The sequence below is a fragment of the Notothenia coriiceps genome, unplaced genomic scaffold (genome assembly GCF_000735185.1).
Source record: "Notothenia coriiceps isolate Sejong01 unplaced genomic scaffold, NC01 NC01_scaffold00019668, whole genome shotgun sequence".
NCBI classification, from domain to species: domain Eukaryota; kingdom Metazoa; phylum Chordata; class Actinopteri; order Perciformes; family Nototheniidae; genus Notothenia; species Notothenia coriiceps.
Genome location: NW_011352369.1, coordinates 930 through 22411, shown reverse-complemented (window position 1 = coordinate 22411; position 21482 = coordinate 930). Strand labels below are relative to the sequence as shown.

The 21482-nt window shown below is 40.1% G+C and overlaps 1 protein-coding gene across 2 annotated transcripts; it reads left to right on the top strand.

Moving 5' to 3' along the window:
* Window positions 1–817: 817 nt before the first annotated feature.
* On the top strand, window positions 818–20815 carry kcnc4 (potassium voltage-gated channel, Shaw-related subfamily, member 4). 2 transcript variants are annotated; one of them, XM_010778941.1, is made up of 4 exons: window positions 818–1998; window positions 13741–14677; window positions 15509–15685; window positions 18637–20815. In XM_010778941.1, the coding sequence occupies exons 1-4, from the start codon at window positions 1390–1392 to the stop codon at window positions 18702–18704; spliced, it is 1791 nt and encodes a 596-aa protein (XP_010777243.1). In that variant the 5' UTR covers window positions 818–1389; the 3' UTR covers window positions 18705–20815. The 2 variants fall into 2 exon arrangements, with proteins under 2 accessions (XP_010777243.1, XP_010777242.1); XM_010778940.1 differs by having other exon boundaries at window positions 13741–14698.
* Window positions 20816–21482: the final 667 nt, after the last annotated feature.

Here is a 21482-nt window from a genome sequence, read left to right as displayed (position 1 = left end):
TCTTGACGTTGTTTGTGACAAAATAAACACCTTTTTTATACCCCGTTAATGTGTTGTGTCTCCTTTTTGTTGTGGCCTTCTGAGCCAGGTCGCAATTATATAATATTTACCTTGTTCATTAAAAAAAAATAATATATATATATATTTTTTTTAATATATTTTTTTATTTAAATGTTTAATGTGGGAAGACGTGGGGCGGCGCCCCTATGGGCCGGCCGCCACTGACTGAATGCAGTACTTTCACCTAAACTTTTCAGATGTTTTTTCGCGGTTACATAATTAGTAAATCAATTGAACATGATCTCTTCAAATCAATGTCATTTCTGTATTTCTGAATGGTTCATTCAACCGGCTCACTGATCATGTTGTTCACTGAAGGATCCACTAGGTGTCAGTCTTAGTTTGTTTCAGCAACATCATTACTTCTCTGATGAGATCACATTGTTGGATCACACTTTGTTGCTCAAAAATAATAATAATAATACAAATAATAATAATAATAGCACTACACTAATAAGCAATACTAATAATGATACAAATAATACTAATGACGATAATAATAACTAGTCATCATTTTTGGCTTCTAATGAAATTGAAGGAAAATCATTATCTGCAGCTAAAATGTTTGATCACATTATTCAATATTACAATCTGCAAATAAAGTAAGTTGAAGGTTGACACACACACACACACACACAGATTGGAGGGAGTGGTTCAGTGCGCCAGCATCCAAAGAGTTAAACTGGCTGTTGTTGAACGCACCATCCATCCGGGGCTGTGTCGCTAAGGCAAGAGAGGCTACTTGTGAAGAAAGCAACAGATCCCCAGCTGGAAAACAACAGCACATCTGGCATGCGAACTGAACAGGAAGAACTGGAGGAATAGCTCAACTCGAGTGAATAAATGGTCGTTTAGAAAGCTTGCTCATTTTTTGTGGAGAAGAGAAAAGTTATCAGGAATAGTTCATTTTGGCGTTGCAGAATTTGGATAACATTTCTAAAAGGAGGCGAGGAGTGACACATTACTTCAGAGGCACGAAGCCTGCTGTGCGTAATTTGACATTTCTTTTTGCAAAATGAGCGGAAAATCATAAGTGCAACACCTTGAAGCATTCATTTAAGTAACATTGTGCAACCTGTTCGACAAACAACATTTAAAAACAGCTGCGTTTTGTTCCAACACCAGGCGGAGTTTTGTAACAGGTGGTTTTTATTGAGCGTCTCACTTTTGCGCTGTCTCCATCAGACAGTTGTTTCTTTGCATAAATGACACGCACAGGTCAGTATCAGGACTGGGGTCTGAAATGAGGGCTCTTTTGGCAATATTTATTTGATTTTTGTCGGATTGGACAACATCTTGTAAGGTAGGCCAGAAGGTCCTTGCTTCTAAATGATAAGCTCGGTGTGTGTTTCGTCTTACCGGGGGCGCAAGGCAGGCAACAAACCTCCGTCTAAAACATGTCTGAAGGAGGAGATGTTCAGAGGGGAAGACTCGGAAAAAATTACCATCAACGTGGGTGGCACTCGACATGAAACGTACAAAAGCACCCTAAGGACCCTGCCGGGGACCCGCCTGGCCTGGCTGGCGGACCCGGACCCGCAGGTCAGCTCTGACTCGGAAGCTGCGACCCCGAGCGCCGAGCTCTTCTTCGACAGACATCCGGGTATCTTCGCCTATGTGCTCAACTACTACCGGACCGGCAAGCTACACTGCCCGGCCGACGTGTGCGGGCCCCTCTTCGAGGAGGAGCTGGCGTTTTGGGGGATTGACGAGACCGACGTGGAGCCGTGCTGCTGGATGACTTACCGGCAACACCGGGACGCGGAGGAAGCCTTGGAGACGTTTGAACCCCCCGACCCGGACACCGACGACGACAGAGACATGCCGAGACGGTTCGGCATCGAGGACTGTCCGGACAGGTCGAGGAGCTGCTGCGAAGTTTGGCAGCCTAAGGTCTGGGCCCTGTTTGACGACCCTTACTCCTCCAAAGCAGCCAGGGTGAGTTTTCTCCTTAGTGCGCTCTAATGGGCACATGAGACCATAACACCACTAAGCTCAAACGTTCTCCTATCATCAACAGGTGTCCCTAGCAAGCCTTCCCTTAAGTCTGTTATGTTTGCTTTATGTGACATATATCTGCGTTTTGTAAACATTTTTCTCGTCCAGTTTTTGATCCTTGAAGAGTAAGATTGCTCTACATGTTGTTGTTAAACTTCTAGCCTGTTGTGTGAAGGGTCAGCAGCTCCATTTCATTTCAATAACTTAATTTCTATGATTTACTTATTACAAACAAGCTTACTGAGTCCTTATATACAATCAACACAGGACATGATAAAACCATTTAAAAAAAAAATACTAGCAGCAGTCTGCCATACTGGTTACGCTTTACGCCTAAGTGGACTAAAATGTTACCGTCGTTAAGTTGTAAAGTCTACCCACTTAACATCGCAACATGTTCAGGCAAGTGTAGAAATGACAGCCTAGTCTGGTGAGGTTTTGTTAATGTGGTTATTTGTATGGAAAATGCAAAGTACAGGTCTGCTTCCTGGTCACAGTTGATATTTTTATGTCTGTTTCACCTATTTCCAAGAACAGTTATAAACTCACCCATGCATCAACCAGGGCTCTTATCTGAACATCCTATAAAGACTTGCACATTTTAAATCCTCAATATAAATGTGGTGACCCCTCTCCACATATGGTTGTGTTCTTTTGGTTCTGACAAGGTACAAAAATGGTACTTTAGGTAATTGGGAGGCGTGTGGCGTAGTGGATAGAGCCTTGGTGTTGGGTTCAGGGGGTCACAGGTTCAAACCCCACTGCAGTCAACATGTCGTTGTGTCCCTGGGCAAGACACTTCACCCCAAATTTCTCCTGTGGGGATTGCCCACAGTATTGAGTATGTACGTCGCTTTGGATAAAAGCGTCTAACAAGTAACATGTAATGTAATAGCCAGGTCCATCAGAAAACGTTTCCCCGGTTTAGGAGTGCAGAGAGCCCTGATCTCAACCCCTTCCCACACATTAGTGGTGACCTGGAGCACAGACTTTGAGCCAGGCCAATTAAGGCCTAAGTAATGCTCTTATTGTGTGGATCTGCACACCATGCAAACATATTAGGGAAATCCTTCCCAGAATAGCGGAGACTGGTTAAACAGCTTATTAATAGTTGCAATTTTGGAATGAGATGTTAAACAATCAAATATCTCCAGTGATTTACATTTTTGGTTTTACTTTGTCATTGTGCTTCCAAAGAACCCACTGCTGTATGTGCAGTAAAATGAGTGTGCAATTAACCATTTATTATATTAAAATATATATTGTTTTCTAGTCTTGGCAAAAACTCTTCTGACAGACATTTACATTTGAATATCCCATGTATTCACTAATGCTTGGGGCAACTATTACTAGGATTCCTTATAAGAGAACCCAAAAAACCAACAGAAAATAGAATATACGACAAGGGCTTGGGAGGAGGAATGCTGTGTTAAAAAGAACTGTAAACACCATTCACAGAAAAAGAGCATATGAAAATTAAATAGATTTGACCATGTTTCTTTGGACACCTTTATGAAACATGTTATGCACGACAAAATGTTAGTGAACAAGATCATTAGAAACAAATCACAACATATCTGGCTGATAAATCAAAATTCAATATGTTTTTTGAGGGGCCTTAGTTCTCAAAGACCCCAAAAGGAATATTAAAGTTAATCTAGAGTTACTTTGTGCTAATAATGCTAATCAACTCTTACTCCGCACCTTTGTTTTTCGGCACCAATTGTACCAAAATGCTGCAAAAAGATAAAAATGCTGTTTCATGAAAAAAGTGCTGCAGGACTGAAGTGTTCCCACACATCTCATTCAAGGTTTGCACTCAGAGGTCCTCAAAACACTAGTGTTTGAAAGGTCACTGTTGTGTACATCCATGTGCAATAAATCATGCTGTATATTAAACAGAAGATGATGTCCGACTAAGTTTACAGGCAAAGATAAATGGATCCCACCATTCAGAAACTTAATCTACCATGTTGAGAGAGACATACTGCCCTGTTTTAAGTGGCTTGTGTTTAGTGAATAATATATTATTCAAAATCATGTCTTAAGTGTTTGATATGTCTTTATGATTTTAATATTCACTTCCCTTAAAATACATTTAAATGTTTCTGATTGTATCATGATGCAAAATATGCATTTATGTTTGGTATGTTTGCAATCTTTCCAATTAAAAATAATTTTGCTCTCATTTGTTCCTCAATGGAAATCACCCATTTGTAAGCATCAGAAAGAAGCCTGCCTAATGGCTTAGCAACAAAAGCAAGAGTGCCTAATAAAGTCAACGTAATAGCAAAGTATCGAGTATCACCATAGCACAAGCTTTCAAGGCAAAGAGCCAGGAGCTTTCACTGGTCAAAAAAAACAAAAAAACATTTAATCCAGACAGAGAAAGGCTGATTCTCACTGTCATTTCGGTTTGCCTACTTTTGGAGTTTGAATGGTCTATTCAGAGACTCCCGCAGCGGAAGTGTAGTCTTCTTATTGCATGCCAATCACAATTCAAATAGTGTTTATTTTAGCTTCTCGTCCAGGTGGCATTTGCAGACTGTCACTGTGGAACAGCTGACATCTCTGAGTCACAGCTGCCATCTGAAGATGCTCTGCCTGCCAGTTCATCACGTCTCCCACCACCCAATATTTGCAAATGAATCAATAAGGATTTGTGAAGTTCTACGTGGCATATAGATGTGAATCTGGAAGTATGTAGTAAGAATGCATACACATATTGACCCGGTCATAATGTTCTTTGTCCATTTCCTCTCCAGACCATTCATGTACATATGTTTGCTCTGTGCATTCTGAGAGGATGCCGAGTGCTTTTCGAGAGACTCACGTTACCTTTATGGCCTTTTTATTTCACAGAGCCTCCGTGCTCGTCTCAGGTAATGTGATTCTTGAAAGCCGTAGGGAAGTTAATCAGTCCATCATTTAAAGCCACATCCTCCTCACTATCAACCAAGATTGGAGGTGTAGCTGTTTGAAGTCGGCACATGAAGCCTCTATACTGATGATGGCACCACTCACAAATCATGGATAAGAGAGGTTCTAAATGGACAGCTGCTAATACAGGAGGTACTACAACTCTAATGGCTCTTTACAGCACATTGCATTTTTAATAACACAATGCCTGACTCTTAGCCTAATTTGAAAGTGTTTACCACACAACAGATACACAATGTATGAGATGTAGTCGTTGTCCATGCTAAGTGAACAACAGTTCATTGGGTTCTCTACCTTTTCTCTAGCACCACCATGAAGTGAACTGTTGTGGTTTTGGATTAAATATGTGATGAATACAAATTGCCAGATAGGAATGAATAACTTTGTTTTTCATGTAGCACCATCATCAGGGCAGAGTTTTTTTATATTCTACTTTTGTTAATTGCTTTCCTTTTATTAGATAAAAACGTGAAAGTAACCTTAACTGAAATTGGAAGAAGCATAAAGTAGAACAAAAACCTAAATAGACAAAGGGGGGGTTCAGAATTTTTTTAACGGTATACCATTTTTTTTCGTTATTCAGCAAATGTATATATGAACACTCAAAGCACAGAGCCATTGCAATAAAGAGGATATTATTGTTTTAGTTTTTTTTTTACTAATAAACAGTCTATTTCAGTTGAAAAGACTATGATGTACTAGTCTCTTTGTAGTCTCAGTTTAGTTACATGAAACAATTAGACTTGACAGTAACATTGAGCTCAGACCAGATAACTTGGTTCAATCTTCCCTCATGCAATATTTCATTAATTCCACGGCGCTCCTGCCTGTAATTTATCACCGCTGTGGTAATGGGCTACAACTTGTTATCAGCGGTGAGCAATTAAAAGTGCTTTTCCCACAGAAAAGAGCAACGTTGAAAAGAAAATCAATTTGTCTTTGTTGTGAGACCAAGGGATTAATTGATGTGGGGTTGTTGAGGTTTGATGCACGTTATCTCGAGTCTACACACAAACACCAAATCTATTTGGCAATATAAAACACTAATTTTCTTTAAATTGGTTCAGATGTTGCACATTTATTGTGGATTGGCATTTACATACAGATTTATTTACCACATTAGATAAAGCCACCTTGTTTTCAAATTAGAGATGTTGAAAGACATTCATATTTATTTAATTATTAGATGCTGATTGCTGAATATTAAACTTAACGCGTCACATTTTGCCTCAGAGTGACACCTAGTTGATAAATAATAAGTGTTATGAGCAGAACCTCTGGGCCCGGCTCTCACAGCGCTGACACCTCTTCTCTGCTCTTTGTGAGTGGAGCAGTGGATTTGATTTTTCACACATCAAAGCAGCGCAGCCTCGTTAACGAGACTCTTATAACTCTGAATTCTCAGTAACCCTGTGTGATTATGGTGCTGCTTGTTTAATCTGCTTTGTTCTAAACCTTTGCTGAAAATAGATTGGTTCATGTATTGCTGTGATATCAGTAAATGCATCACAAAGTGGTTGAAACTTTTCTTCCTCATAACTTACTGGAAATATTGTCCAAGCAAAGAGCAATTATTAGTAAAGTGAATTCACATTAAGTTGCAAATCAAATACTAACAATGTGATTTTTAAGTGAATTTTCCCTTTACTAACTAATTTGATGTTGTACATTCATCATATCTACACATAACATATTATTAATCAGTGAAGAAGGTTGACACAGCAGACTCCAGCTTTAAAACTCAGCACGATTGTAGAAAGTATATTTACATGTTAATACAGTCAGTATTTATACAGGCAGGATATATTTGAACCGCTTTGATTTATGATCAATACTGAATGGTTAATTGTTATTCTCCTGCATGCTGAGATCTGGTTTAAACATCCAGCCTTTACTTAAGACTTGTACTTAACATGGCTGTTTTGAATAATTTTGTTTCTTAAAATATCAAAAGTCTGACCTCACCATGCACCTTTATTTTGACTCAGCAACTCCCTCACAGCTGTTATACACACAGTGCTCTTTTTAAAGGAAGAATGTTTCAGCTCTGGATAAATGTTTCTGTCTCTTTTCCCTATTTAACTTTGGGTACAGTATTGGACCCCTGTCTCTAATCATAAAGGGACCCTGACATTGGACGTTGAAGGCCTGATCTTCCACATCCACCGACTCCTGGTCATTGACCTTTCATCTTTTCAGCCTAAACCCCCTGCCATGTGTCTGGTAAACCCCCGGTGATGTAGCAGTGCCCTTCCTGATCTGAAGGAATTTCATCATCTAATTTATTGTACCTATTGGTGTTCATTTTCCCCTGTCTTTATCCTCTTCCTCATTGTAGAGGTGTTCCGCTCTGTGTTAGGGTCCTCTCCACTGATTGCTGTTGTTTATGTTTTGTATGTCCTTGCTGCAGTTCATTGATCGGTGGTCGAGGCTGGTTAAAGTGGAAAATGACTTCAAAGCCCTTCAATAAGAGGAAGTCAAAACATAGAAATGTGCCCTACCGCCAAAACCTTGTCTTGTTTTGTATTGCATTTTAGATCATACCCTTCTGGTTCAATACAAAATAAACATGTTTCAATATGATCGCAATAAATAGAGAATTAGAAATAGCTTTCTTTATTGTGCATTTTAGTCTTACAATGTGGTGGCATTGGGAAAAGGAGAACATTATTTTTTGAATTTGGTCAATAACGGTATATTGCAGATCCCCAGGGGCTCCCCTGGCAGACTGAGTGGTGGACATTAATTCTCCTCCGTCCTCGGGTGGTGGATCAGTGTGACATGAATTCTAAGAAATCATCAGAGTTGCTGCTCTTATTGGCTGTGCAGCTGCTGACTGCTCAGTAGCCTCGTTGTTGTGGCTCCTATGTGTCAGTGTTAGTAACAGAGCGTGATGCTGAACAGCTGGAGGTGTTGGCCGTGATGGCACTCCCCAGCTGCTGCACACTGACGCTCCGCCTGTAGCTCCACCTGCCTCACTCCTCCTTACTGATCTGAGTCTCCCAGCTGGGACCTTGCGGCTGTCTCCTCGGGGGAACCTCGTCTTAGTCTGCAAGCTGACACCTGATGACCTTGAGTTGATGTCTTTTTGGCACAGGCAGTGTTTGGCGTTATCCTTAGACTCTTACGATACTGTAGGTTTAGTGCTCAGAGACTTTCAAATCAACTGTGCTGTACATCCATAAATATCATTCAGTTTTCAGCCTGGTGTCTCAACAATTACATTCCTAAACATTCAAAGGTATTGTCTATTACCTTTGAGGGAAACTTCAAGTCTCCTGGATAACTTTTTTGAAGTATCACAATTTGTTTCCGAAGCAAAGCTTGGGAGTATGGCGTGGATCGATGGTGTTTGTGGCACATGTGAAACCCAAATTAATGTCAACTTTAAACTACATCAGTATTGAAAATAATGTAACCAACTTACTTAATTTAAACCAAACTGTGTTGTTTTACAAAATATAATGTCCACAAGTCAAGAATTGTAAATCTTACTAAACTAAAAAAGGCATTTCAAAGGAATGAACCAGTGAAGATTGCCAATTAGTCTGATCTTCAGGCAAGTAAGAGCTGAAGCTATTAAAAGAGTGTAAATATATTCCATGAAAACGTAGTTGAGTAGAATAAAATAGAAACACTCATTGTGAAGTCCATTTACCTCTAAAGCACATACAAAGCAACCTCTCTAAATGACTTAATTGATCCCTTGGAGTGAAATTGAAATGTACTGCAAACCGAGGTTAGATGTAGGAAGTAATGTCATACACACGTAGTGCTTGTATACACTTTAACCCCTCGGGAAGATTGGAGAGGCTGTATTTACATTCCCAGGAAATGAATAAAAAAGAAAGCTTTGTGTGAACATTGTGAACAACCACTGTGGTGGAACAGAAACAGTATGGCAACCAGTCCAACACTGACTGTGTTTAAAGTCTCCACCATTGAGCTGTAAACATTATGTTGTGGTATCCCTTTGTGTCAGGCCTTAAATAAACATTACAGACACATTTAAATGCTGCAAGATTCATTGGAATCAACTTGTATACACGGACACATGCAAATAACTAGAATAGCCACAGACAAACACTACTACTACAACAAGACTAAATACTTGGAGGAAGAGAAGTGGCAGTGCAGCCACCGACAGATACGCAGGTCTGAGGTCAAGCTGTGATGTGTTATTGCGAGACCTTTTTGTTGAGCCTTTTATGAGCAGAGAAAATTGTCGTAGTGTGTGCCTAGACCTCCGGCATCTTCCCTGCGGAGCTGCCCCTGGCCGCAGATACCAGCTCTGTTTACTTCTGGGGTTAACCGTTTGGCATTTGAATAAACTGAACACTGTCACGGCCCGTTGGGCTCATCACAATCATCTGAACAACAGCAGGACTCATCCTTTCTATTTTGGTGGCTTCTGGTTTGTTGTCTTACTGAAGGAGTCCCTTGTGTGCTTTGTCTTTTAAGCCAGAAGAATTTCATAATGTACAAATATATCTTTTAGACTGTAACAGAAATATGATCGATGATAAAACAGCCGGACAAAATTGACACAATGGACACATTTTTTTAGGCTTTCGCTGAACTGAAACTACAGTTATGCATTTTAATAAACACAATCTGCTGTGTTCGCAGGCGGGAAAGTGACATTACAAATATCCTATCTGCTTGAACTATCTTGACCTAAGTTTCAAAGATACTATCAGTCTTAAAGCATTCCTAAACGTCCTATCTTATCTTAACGTCAGTTCTTAAATCGGCACTCGTCCTGTCATGCCTGAATGGCCACAAGACTGCCTGTAACTTTGAATAAAAGATAGATAAAGCATAATATAAATGTCCCCCGTCACTGGCTAGTCTCTTATCTGTCTGTCCATTTGATCGTCAGGTAAAAAAAAGTAGCCGCTTGCACCGCTCAGTGTGTCAGGGACAACGATTGCAGATCAAAAGACAATTAATCTGTCGAAATGACTGACAGATATTTTTTGTTAAATGGGAAGAACAAGCCTTCTGTTCTGGCCAGAAAAGAGTTATTTGCACTGTTGGATCAGATCTGTCCAATTCCTTATTTTCACAAGATTTACAATCAATACATGTCTGACCAGCTCATCAACACTTTGTCTACCATTGTTGACACTGGGCTCCTATTCATTATCCAGGTCTATTGTGCAACAAGTGAAGAACCCACAGTGAGGCAGTGGAGACCAGAGTGGATTGATGAAAAGCTGGGGCAATGTTTTTATTAATTGACTTTGGAAATGGTCCTGCTGAGATGTTTCAACAGAGGCTGATCCCTCTCGTTTAGTGAAGCCCACCTTAATTATCTGGTGCTGACTTTATATCTGGCTCTTTTGTCTGGACAGCTTTTCAATGGGAAATCATGGATGAAAGGACACAATGAAAACAGACTTTGAATCAGTGTGTGTTGGAGACACTGAATGTAAATTAGTACTTGATTCATTTTCATTGAATAAAGGCTAGTAAACATCCAGTGTTACTGAAAACACATTTTCAGATGAAAGCAAGTAAGACATCAGTAGACCCCCTGCTCAGTGATGCGGGATGTAAAGCTTCAACAAGATTTGATAATTATTATTTCAAAAATGTAGACAACTGAGCATTGCTAATGCTAACCAAGTATATCTCATGTACAATTTACAGTCACTTTACTTATATACTACTTTTAGACGACTACACTACAACAACACAAAAGAAAGGGAAAATGTAACTTTTATTTTTTATTTTATCCCACCTCATTCATCTGACAGCTAAAGTTACCGCATAGCAGATTACATTAAAAAAATAAAAAAACATTTTTGTATACTGATATTGAAGTTTAGTGACATTCATTTACTTTTCTCAATCTTTGTCTTCAGCTGCGGCAGTATGCTGTATGTATGACTAAGTCAGCTCTGTGCTGCTGTTTCCGGTAGTTTCTCTTTACTGGTTGGCTTGTTGTGATGTTCCCTGAGACTCAGCTGTCCTTGGTGATGTTCAGGGACACGTGACTCTGATCTCCTCCTGGGGCAGAGTCGAGGCTTCACCGTCTTCCCTCTTGTCCTTCTGCTCAACCCTCACCTTCTCGGGGAACAGAGCTGCGAGGGCCTCAGAGCTCTGCAGGGACAAAGCGGAGTAAGGTTGTCATGGTAAATAACCTGCACATTATCTGGGTGCACTACAGAGATATTTATTATCGTATATATTTACATGTGTGCAGTATTGCTGTTTTGAAAATTAGCTGCTATTCTCCCAACTCTCTAAACCCCATAACCTCGCCTGATCCTAGTTATGTTGTTTGTCCATAGTAAAGAGCAGAACGTATGCACACCTGTAGATCAACAGGTGCGTAGGAGTATAGGTTGACAATACAGCACTAAAGTCTCCCACACACTATCCTCATCACTTCCAGTAAGAGATATTCAATAACAATGCTTCAGTACAAAGGCCTTCCTCACATTACATTTGATTAATTCCAAAATAGCCTGATGAAGGTTTGTCTACCAAAACTTTATTTAATTTGTTTCGCAGCGGATTAGTGTCAAACATCACATGGTTTATTTGTTTTATTCTAATCAAAGAACCAAACGCTAAAGCCGGTTGATATTTGAGAGGCCCCCGGAGGTGGAAAATAGCTGAGTGCATGCATGGCACAGGTACATATTTATCCAGCTGAAAGATTGGAGAAAGGTTTGAGAGGCTTTGCAATTTGTCCAGGCTTTAGTAAACAATGAAGACAGATCGGGTATGAGTAAGCACACAATGTTAACACAAAGACAGACAGCCATGGCAATTGTGATTGATCAGGTGGAAGCCATGCGTGCTGCATTGTTCAATGTACCTCCCATTGGTTTTTAAAGTGGTTTGACTCAGCCGTCATTGTATTTAGATTTTTAGAGAGATTATTTATTTTATTTAGGGCTGTACATTTTTTCATTATCAAAGAAACTGCTGCTTGTTTTTTTTTGATTAATTGATTATTCATTTGGTCTTTAAAATGTCAGAAAATTAAGAACTGCAGTTTGTCAAAGTCCAAGGTGATGTTTTTAAATAACTCTTTACGGTAGGTAGATGCAATATGAAAATACTTTAATGTTAGTCCAAAACCCAAAGACATTCAGTGCAATATAATTCAAAAAGTTAAAATGTAAATCTTTATATTTGATTGACTGAAAACAACATTTTCTGCCTTTTCCGCTTGAAAATTACATTAACAATCAATTTATTATCAAAATAGAAGGCGATTTCTTTTTCTGTATTAACTTATCAATTGGTCGACTAGTAGCTGCAGCTCTAGATTTAAATGATATTGATCAGAGGCATCAATGAGTGCATTGTTTCACCAAAACATGGCTGATAAAATCAACAGCAGGACTGAATGTGACAGGAAGTCTCTCATGACTCAGTTCGTTGTCCAGAGTCTTTTATCTCTTTTGTTATCGCTCTCTGTTCTGTGTCAGCGGGCTCTGCTCCTCTCTCCACTTCCCTCTCCTACTCTTGTGAATCCAAACACAAAAACTCCTTTTCAGAACAAAATTGAATCCTGAGACTCATGTATGTGAGACCTCACACAGCAGCCCTATGGTTGGCGTAGTTATTAAGTGTTGGCTCCTTGTGAGCACCCCCTGCTGTCCGAGTTTTGCACGGGGCGCCATGTTAATGAAACCACGTCTTATTTTTGCAGGATTCAGGCTCTGTGTTCATGGGAGTAATTGGTTTTGGAATTGGTTTGTTTTCTCAAAAAAAAAAAAAAAGGTTATTATATTATAATATTCACTCATTAATATTAAACTCAAGAGGCAGTGGACAATCACAGCACTGAATTATTTCCTTGAAGGTGTGAGGATGAGGCTCAGTGCCAGTGGTTCTGGAAAACAGATTTTTTTTCAGGTGTCTATAGTTTTCTTGGAGAGCAAACCATTCAAGTTTTAATAGAAACCTTTGCACAATATGATTAAAAAGTACAAGTTCGGAAGGCATGAGATATTTTTAAATTTCTCCTATTATACTATTTGTAGGCATATATTATAGGTCTCAGATATATATATATATATATATATATATGTATGTTTTTCTCAAAATACCAAACAGATCACCCATTCTAGCCATGCCTCCATACGTACCCCTCTATTTCAGCCCTGTTATTAAAGTGCTGATTCTGGGTCTGTAGCTTTAAATGTTGCCGAGCTGCTGCTGGCCACGCCCATTTGGAGCAGGCATAAGCTCTCCTCTGTGAAGAGAGGTTTATACCCCGATTCTCCACTGAATGCTGCTGTGATTAAACGCAATATTATGTTCCAAACCACAAGGATTATTTTAAAAACGGTATGGAGCTCAAATGCTTTTTCTCTCGCGGGTTTACCACATGTGAGTACCTTTTTTTTTATACTCTCTCCAGTACAGCATTTGCTCTGCGTGTTAGCGATGCTTGCTAATGTAAACACATACCATATTACTTCCAAAACAAGTCACACATTGTTTCTGATACAGCAATGTTTCTGATAGGGCCGTGGGCGTAAAGCCAGCCCACATTTGACTAATGTCGTCATGACCGCAGCAAATCTGGATCAGCTCCGTTGTACCCCCATTTTAAGAGATGTGGGTAAGGAGAAAAGAGAGAGGGTTGTATTTTCTGACACTTTGTGAATCTCCTTACACGCCGGGGACACATATTTATGTATAAAAGACATCATAAAGTGCATTTTTCACAATAGGTTTCCTTAAACTAAGTGTTTTATCTGTCCTGTCTAGGGAGTGGCGTTTGCCTCTCTATTTTTCATCCTGGTGTCCATCACCACCTTCTGCCTGGAGACCCATGAAGCCTTCAACGAGCTGCAGAACCGGACGGTGCAGATTGTCGAGGGAAACGTCACACGGAAAGTGGAGAGGCCGGAGATGGTGACCAAGCCCATCCTCACTGTGGTGGAGGGCATCTGTGTGGTCTGGTTCACTTTTGAATTCCTGGTGCGCGTCGTCTGTTGCCCAAACAAGATGGTCTTCATCAAGAACACACTCAACATCATTGACTTTGTGGCCATTCTGCCATTCTACCTGGAGATGGGCCTGAAGGGTCTGTCCTCCAAAGCTGCCAATGACGTGCTGGGCTTCCTCCGAGTGGTGCGCTTTGTTCGGATCCTCCGTATCTTCAAGCTGACGCGGCACTTTGTGGGCCTGCGAGTGTTGGGCCACACACTGAGGGCCAGCGTCAACGAGTTCCTGCTTCTCATCATCTTCTTGGCACTCGGTGTACTTATCTTCGCCACCATGATATACTACGCTGAGCGCATCGGGGCCCAGCCTAACGACCCCACGGGTTCCAACCACACACACTTCAAGAACATCCCCATCAGCTTCTGGTGGGCGGTGGTCACCATGACAACGCTGGGCTACGGAGACATGTACCCACAGACCTGGCTGGGCATGATGGTGGGGGCTCTGTGTGCACTCGCAGGGGTCCTGACCATCGCCATGCCGGTGCCCGTCATCGTCAATAACTTTGGGATGTACTACTCGCTGGCTATGGCCAAACAGAAGCTGCCGAAAAAGAAGAAGAAGCACAACCCGAACCCAGACGTTCCGACTGACTCTGCCTCGTTTGTGAAGTCGGAAACAAACTCACACAGAGACAGCACTCAGAGCGACACGTGTCCGCTGGCCGCCGAGGAGAACTTCAGCAGGAACCGCTCAGGTCAGCACACAATATTAAAGGGTCAGTTCACCCAAATTACAGGAACATGCTCTCGATTTCCCTCTGTGGTATCTGGACAAGCAGAGAGTTCTGTTTTTATTTGCTCAGGATTTAATTAGAGAAATGTGTGGTGCTTACATGTACTTTTTTAAATGTAAACAGTAATGTCTTCAATATAGAAACAGTGTTTGGTTACTCAGACAGCCTTCATTGGAGGTTCTTTTACTCAAAAATATTTTCGTTTCATATTATATTGTGTTTCCTGTGGAGGATCTAGAGTAAAGGGAACATTGTTGCTGGAAAGAAATGTTTGAACTATTATTTAAAATGTATATTTAAGTGTTAGCAGCACAAACACTATAGCATCCACCTTAGTTGTTCTTTGGCAGACATTTTAATGGCAAATAAAAAAATGGCTGCATGGCTAGATATCATGAGAGGAAAGTAAGAACGTTATTTATTTGTAATTTAATTGAAGTGACCTTTTTAAAATAGTGTTGTTATTTATCGGGATTTTGATTTCAAAATATTATTTTCGTCTTCCTGTTTGTTTAATCAATTATAAATATGTGAGTTAAACAGTAACATAATTAGACTATCAATTCTTATTTTTCCAAATGCTTTAAGACTGTCTGACAGTGGAACCATTATTTGTCACATAGACAGTTAACACACCACGATCAAAATACTCCTTACAAAATCTCAGACAATTGAATTTCATCACAGCAAATACAGATTTTATGCCACAAACCTCTGCCTTTGTGTGGGCACTCGGGCTCTCAGTAAAAGCTTTGGCATTTACATCACTATGTGTTTTTGTCCTCCTGTCAGACTCCAAGCAGAACGGGGATGCAAATGTGGCCCTTTCAGAGGAGGAAGGCTGCAGCCTGACCCAGCCGCTGTCCCCCAGTGAAAAGTGGACCCTGCGGTGCTCCAGAGGGCGAGACAAGACTAACAAGGAGGCCACCTGCTTCCTCCTGACCGCTGGTGACTCCAACGCCCATACTGGTAAGTGACAGCACATATCTGATCTGAGCACTGGTTTAATTCCACTACACTCTGGGAAAACATGTACTAAGGCACTTTTAACGTTTTAGGTACTAGTGAGATGATAGATTGATACCACTCCCATCTCTGATTGCTCAGGACTTGAAGCAGGAAGAAACAGCTAGCCTGGTTTGTCTGAGGGTAAAAAAAAAAAGATTGCCTACCAGCATCTGTATAGATTTAGAACTTCTGTTATATATTGTTTGTTCAATTTGTACAAACAACAAATTGCAAAAATGGCATAGTGTTTGCTAACCCAAGTGTGGGTTTCTCTATACTCAGGTTCAACTATAGGTATTTGTGATGCTATGTCTATGGGATTATTTATAGATTTCTGACCTTCAACACCAATATTCTGTATTTGACTATTGATAAGTTGTGTGAAACTGGTAGCATGGGTACAAAGAAGCCCCTTTTTAGGTCTCTTTATTGATATCCGCTGTCAGCCTGCCATCGCTCTCTGCTTGAATGGCTGCTGGATCACACATCTGAGACTCCCTAAGTACCTAAAAGCCCCTCGGGAAAAGAGTCTCTATATTTGGCAGTCGTGGATTCATTCATGACATCCTGAGCTCACATCCCACCCGGTCAACATCCTGACTCATCTGCAAACAGTCCAACGACACTAAAGGTGTTTTCCTGCAAAACTGCACTTTACCGGGATGCATTTTTCTACCAAAGCTCATTAGCGCATCACTGTCGAGGCAAAAAAAACACATAAATGGGGTGCACTCACTGTAGCTTGGCTCCTATGAGACTATATACTCCCCCCACTTTTTTTGACAGCCCATTACAAGCAAATTGTATTTAAACGTGTTTGTTGAAAGCCTTGTGAATCCCTGAATGGGTTGAGTGTTGTAGATTGGTGTCGGTTAATAGCATGTTGTCACATGCATATAAAGAAAAATCAGTTATATCTTTCAGATACACGAGAAGGGGTATTTGTGGACCTGTTATGCACAGGGTAGGAAATAATACGTCAATGTAGAATTTACAGCATCACAGTCACAGTGGGAAAAACACAAACACGAAGAAATCATCACCAGTCTCCTTCCACGCTGACTTCTCTAATAATACGCTAAATTATCTGGTCAGCTCATGCAATTGCCAAGTGACGTTTTTTCTGATGGCAGAGACAAAAGCAATGGGAGGCTGAGCAAAGCCAGAACAGCTCAAAACGAATCTTTGAGAGAGCGAGGGAGGGGGTAATTCAATCCCGAGCCCTGTGTCTGGTGAGGATGTGGATAATGATATCCCATTGTATAACAGGGAAAAAAATCACACATTCACAACACATTTTAGTCGACATTACCTGGAAAAATGTCTCAAGTGGTCTTTCATTGTTTGCTATCAGTGTGGAAAATGACTGTGGCTGAGTTGTGATTCAAAATCAAGAACTCATATTTTCTTGACAACATGCAACATGTGATTGCTGCCATTTTGAGCTGCTCACAGGAGACAGATATGACTCAGTGGCACTGCTCTACGAAGCCATGCCCATAGGGGACGGTGTAAGGTTAATTTCAGGGTTACAGGATATAAGGTATGGATCACATTTCACCAGAGCAGTATGGCAGGAAGCAGAGAGAAGGACAGATGGATGCAGCAGGTCTGAAGATGCTAAGATGATTATCAGTGACAGGAAATGGTCGCCCGCCCTGCAGTGGGAACAAAATGCTGGTGGGTTTGAAGTGATTATGACTGTCACAGGGAATCACAGACAGTGTTAACACTCGCTGTCACAATTTATAAATGAAAACGCTGTCCTGGTGGAAAGCCCATTGCCTCAGAGATGTGACAACCACCAGCTCTTGTCCTGATGAGAGCATAATGGTGAGGCAAACTGTTGTGTGCTGCTAAGAGGAAGCGGCAGGCAGAAATTCTGACAACCAGAAAAAAGGCTTGTTAGCTCGGAGGAGGCTTCATATTCCCAGGTGACTCGTCTGGATGATTGCTACTAATGGGTTTCCATTAACAACATGGGTGTTCATAGCAAAAGCGTCCTGCTGTCCTCTGACTTTTAGATCTGTAGGATCTCTCTGTCGAAGTAAAATATAAGTCAATTTATCAATTGCTCCTTAAAGGTCCCCTATCATGCAAAATACACACAAAGTGTCAGGAAATAAAACCCTCTCTCTTTTCCTCCGTACCCAAATCTAAAAAAAACGGGGGTACAACGGAGCTGATCCAGATTTGCTGCCGATATGACGTAATATCTTAAATGTGGGCTGGCTTTACGCCAACGGCCCTATCAGAAACTTCTGATAGAAATAATCCTTGATGTGGAACATAATATGGTGTTTAATCACAGCAGCATTTAGCTGAGTATCTGCCGGTAGAATTCTCCTGCGTAAGCTTTTTTTTTTTTTTTTTTTTTTTAAACCTACTGACCCAGAACCAGCACTTCTCTAACAGGGCTGAAATAGAGGGGTATGAGGCATGTCTAGAATGGGTGATCTGTTTGGTATTTTGAGCAAAACTATTCATAGACAGGTTTTTTATATATTTGTATATATCTGAGACCTATAATATATGCCTAAAGATAGTATAATAGGAGACTTTAAATGGAAAATTACAAAGAACAATTATTACATAATTTATCAGAAAATAAAGATAATTCGCTGGCTCCTGCTTCTTAAATTGAGAAGATTATATTAATGTAAATTGTATTCTAATGTTAAAGAAACTTTAATTGTATGACATTTTATAGATTAAACAATTAAATTAGTAGGATTTTTATATAATAAAATAATAATAATAATAATATTGATTAGTTTATAGAGACGAGTTCAGTCTGAACAGCTTCTATATAGCGGTGATGTTTAAATACACTTCCTAGGAAACACTTTCTAGGTCTTTCATGCTCATAAGTGACTTTGTTTGATTGTTTTCTGTCCTTTGTTTCCTTACAGAGAGCTGTAAAGACCTCCTCGCTGCCACAGGAAACTACGCTCAGCCGGAGGTCACAACACTGACCTGATGCTGATTGACCACGAAAAGGAGAAAGAGCAGGAATTCTCATCTGACTACATGCGTAGTCGGACGTAGAGTCGGACGTAGAGTCGGACGTAGAGTCGGACGTAGAGTGCGTCCGACTGAGTGCGTACAGTACGTAGAGTGCATGAAAAAACTGGTGGATTTTGATTCAAAACAGGATTTCTTCGATTTTTTTTTTGCTGCGTCATAAATCCTAAATCCTGTGGTAGAAAATCAGTTGCGTAGCATATTTACCATATTACACTCATACACTCATTAACATGTCTCAAAGCATTTTGCATGTGTTGCATGACCTCCCATTGTAAACTATTCTTTAAAAACAGACTACCTTTAACATGCCAATCATTTAGTGAACATGTCTTAAAGGACCTGAAGACAAATACCTATACAACTATACTATTAAGTATGCCAGGAAAACATATTTTGTATGTACCATGTCAGATGTATTATGCCAAAAATACATGGATATCATACTCCATCAAGTCACATTTTGATGTATGCAAGCCAGCATACTTTTCTGGCTATCCTTACCCACAATCCTTTACACAGAGGATACTTTATATGAGCAAAAGGGTCGAAGTTCAAGGTGCAATGATGTGAAGTACTGTGTCCCAATTGTATGCAAACTGCAATGAACTGTAGGTCATTTGTATGGGCAGCTGCAGTACATACTAAAAGTAAAACGATAATTCTGAACACAGCCATATCTTTTTCTCAATTATCTTTTTGTTATGACAGACATGGTCCTACATGAACACACAATTTACTGCCATCGTTCGAACATTTTGGTTATTTCATATCACCGATTTCTGTGTTTATTTCTTTGCGCTTTTCTTACATAGACTGAAGTGGGAGGGGCCAGTTGGATAGTGTGATGTCATGTATGTCCATGAACTAATCAGGATTGAGCATTTGAGTCTAATGCTAGTTACTGGGTAGTTTGGGCATTGTCATCCAACATGGTCAAATCAAACCACAGGGTCTTGATGAAGCAGATCTGCTGAGGTTTTGGATCGTTATACTAACTTTAGTTGGTCATTACTAGTAAGATAAGTAAGATACTTAAATATGTAATATTACGGAGAAAGACTTTCATGGGTTTAAATCTGAAGAAAGTCTATTTTAACCATATGGCAACATTTTTGCTACTGAGATGTTGCTAAGCGGCTGCTTGAAGTAATATGTACAGTCAGTTTTTTAGAACTAAATAAAATTAACTTTGTCACTGGGATTAATGCCTTTAATCCATCAAAGTTGTTAACTGTCCAGTAAGAACCCTTTATATATATATATATATACAGTCTATGGTAAGAACACCCAAACACTTGTGAATATGGGTTTGTACAGCAAAACTGTAACTGTGAACTGGGATTAGGAAATAGACCCAGATTTCTTTGTCGATCATCCGGCCTCTGCCTTCTGTCGTGCCACTGCTTTTTAACACTGACCACAGGGACAACATGCAGATATTTTGTCGACACAGCATGGTATGAATGATGCTCAGGCAACACATTGTTTGTAAATCCTTGTACGATAAAATAGTTCAACAAAAGAAGAAAACAAAATCAATGGAGCAGTATTGTCTGCAAATCACATTAGCTGCAGACAATAGATCCATCAGTGCTGGTTGAGTCAGGACCAAATGTAGACTCTATTAGATTACATGTAGAATCTTTTGTACCATCATCAAAAAGTACATACAGTGCAATGCCATCAGTTCCACCTGTGCCTCATGTTGAGTAATAGAGCTTCAATGTGTGCAGTAATGTGATAGAGTTGTTCTTAACACTTCTGTCTGTCTGATCCGTGGAGTCTCTGTTACATGTTTCCACAGAGAGAAGGAGTGTGCTTTATTTTACTTGTGACTTATATTCCTTATGGTCTACCATAGTGGCCTTATGTTTAACAAACAAAGGGAAAGTTAATTTCGTCTTCACTAGACTCCGTTTAAACGCTGACCCAGAGGTTGATAATCATGTAAAAGTACAGTTGTACGTACAGTATGTAGCACATTCTGGATAATTTCTTTAAAGTGGACCTATCATGCTATATTTGAAACATATATTGTAGGGCCATACCTATATAAAACATGTCTGTGAAGTTTTTTTTTGAAAATACCAAACAGATCATGCATTTTAGCCATGCCTCATTTCGCTCTATTTGCTCTTTTCCAGCCCTGTTTTTGCAAGGGCTGATTCTGCTTTTGTGGCAGACTGCAGCGCCACCTACAGGCCTGGCATATGTACTACAGCGTCTCCAGAGCTTTTGAGCGGTCTCTCATTCCCCTGATAGGTGGAGAGTTGCCCATATAGGCGGAGCACCCCTTTTCTAACGTCAGAAAAATTCAAATAATAATCAGCTCCGTTGCAGCCCCGTTTTTAGAGATTTGGGTACGGAGGAAAAGAGAGAGGGTTGAGTTCCCTGACACACCGGGGACACATATTCATGTATAAAAGACGTACAAAAGTGCATTTTGCATGATAGGTCCCCTTTGACTATTTTGTCCTCCGACTTGATTTTGCACCGTTAAATATCTGTTAAACAATATTAAAATATTTTCATAATTCATGTTTTCAGCCTCATTTGCCTATTGTATATATTCAAATGTGATGGAGAAGCACATCAGTTTCATATTTCCCGTGGATTGTATAGATGATTGTGATGGATTTTAACCCAGTCCGCCTGTCCAATGTTATGTGTGCGCGCATGAAGTTGTATCATGTAGGCATGTTTATATGCAGAAATAGAAATAAAGTATTTT

Excerpts from the sequence above, each read along its gene's own strand:
- kcnc4 (XM_010778940.1), top strand. The coding sequence starts at position 1,390 with ATGATAAGCTCGGTGTGTGTTTCGTCTTACCGGGGGCGCAAGGCAGGC. Across the intron at positions 1,999-13,740 it reads ACTCCTCCAAAGCAGCCAGG|GGAGTGGCGTTTGCCTCTCT; the intron begins GTGAGTTTTCTC and ends TGTCCTGTCTAG. Across the intron at positions 15,686-18,636 it reads TGACTCCAACGCCCATACTG|AGAGCTGTAAAGACCTCCTC; the intron begins GTAAGTGACAGC and ends GTTTCCTTACAG.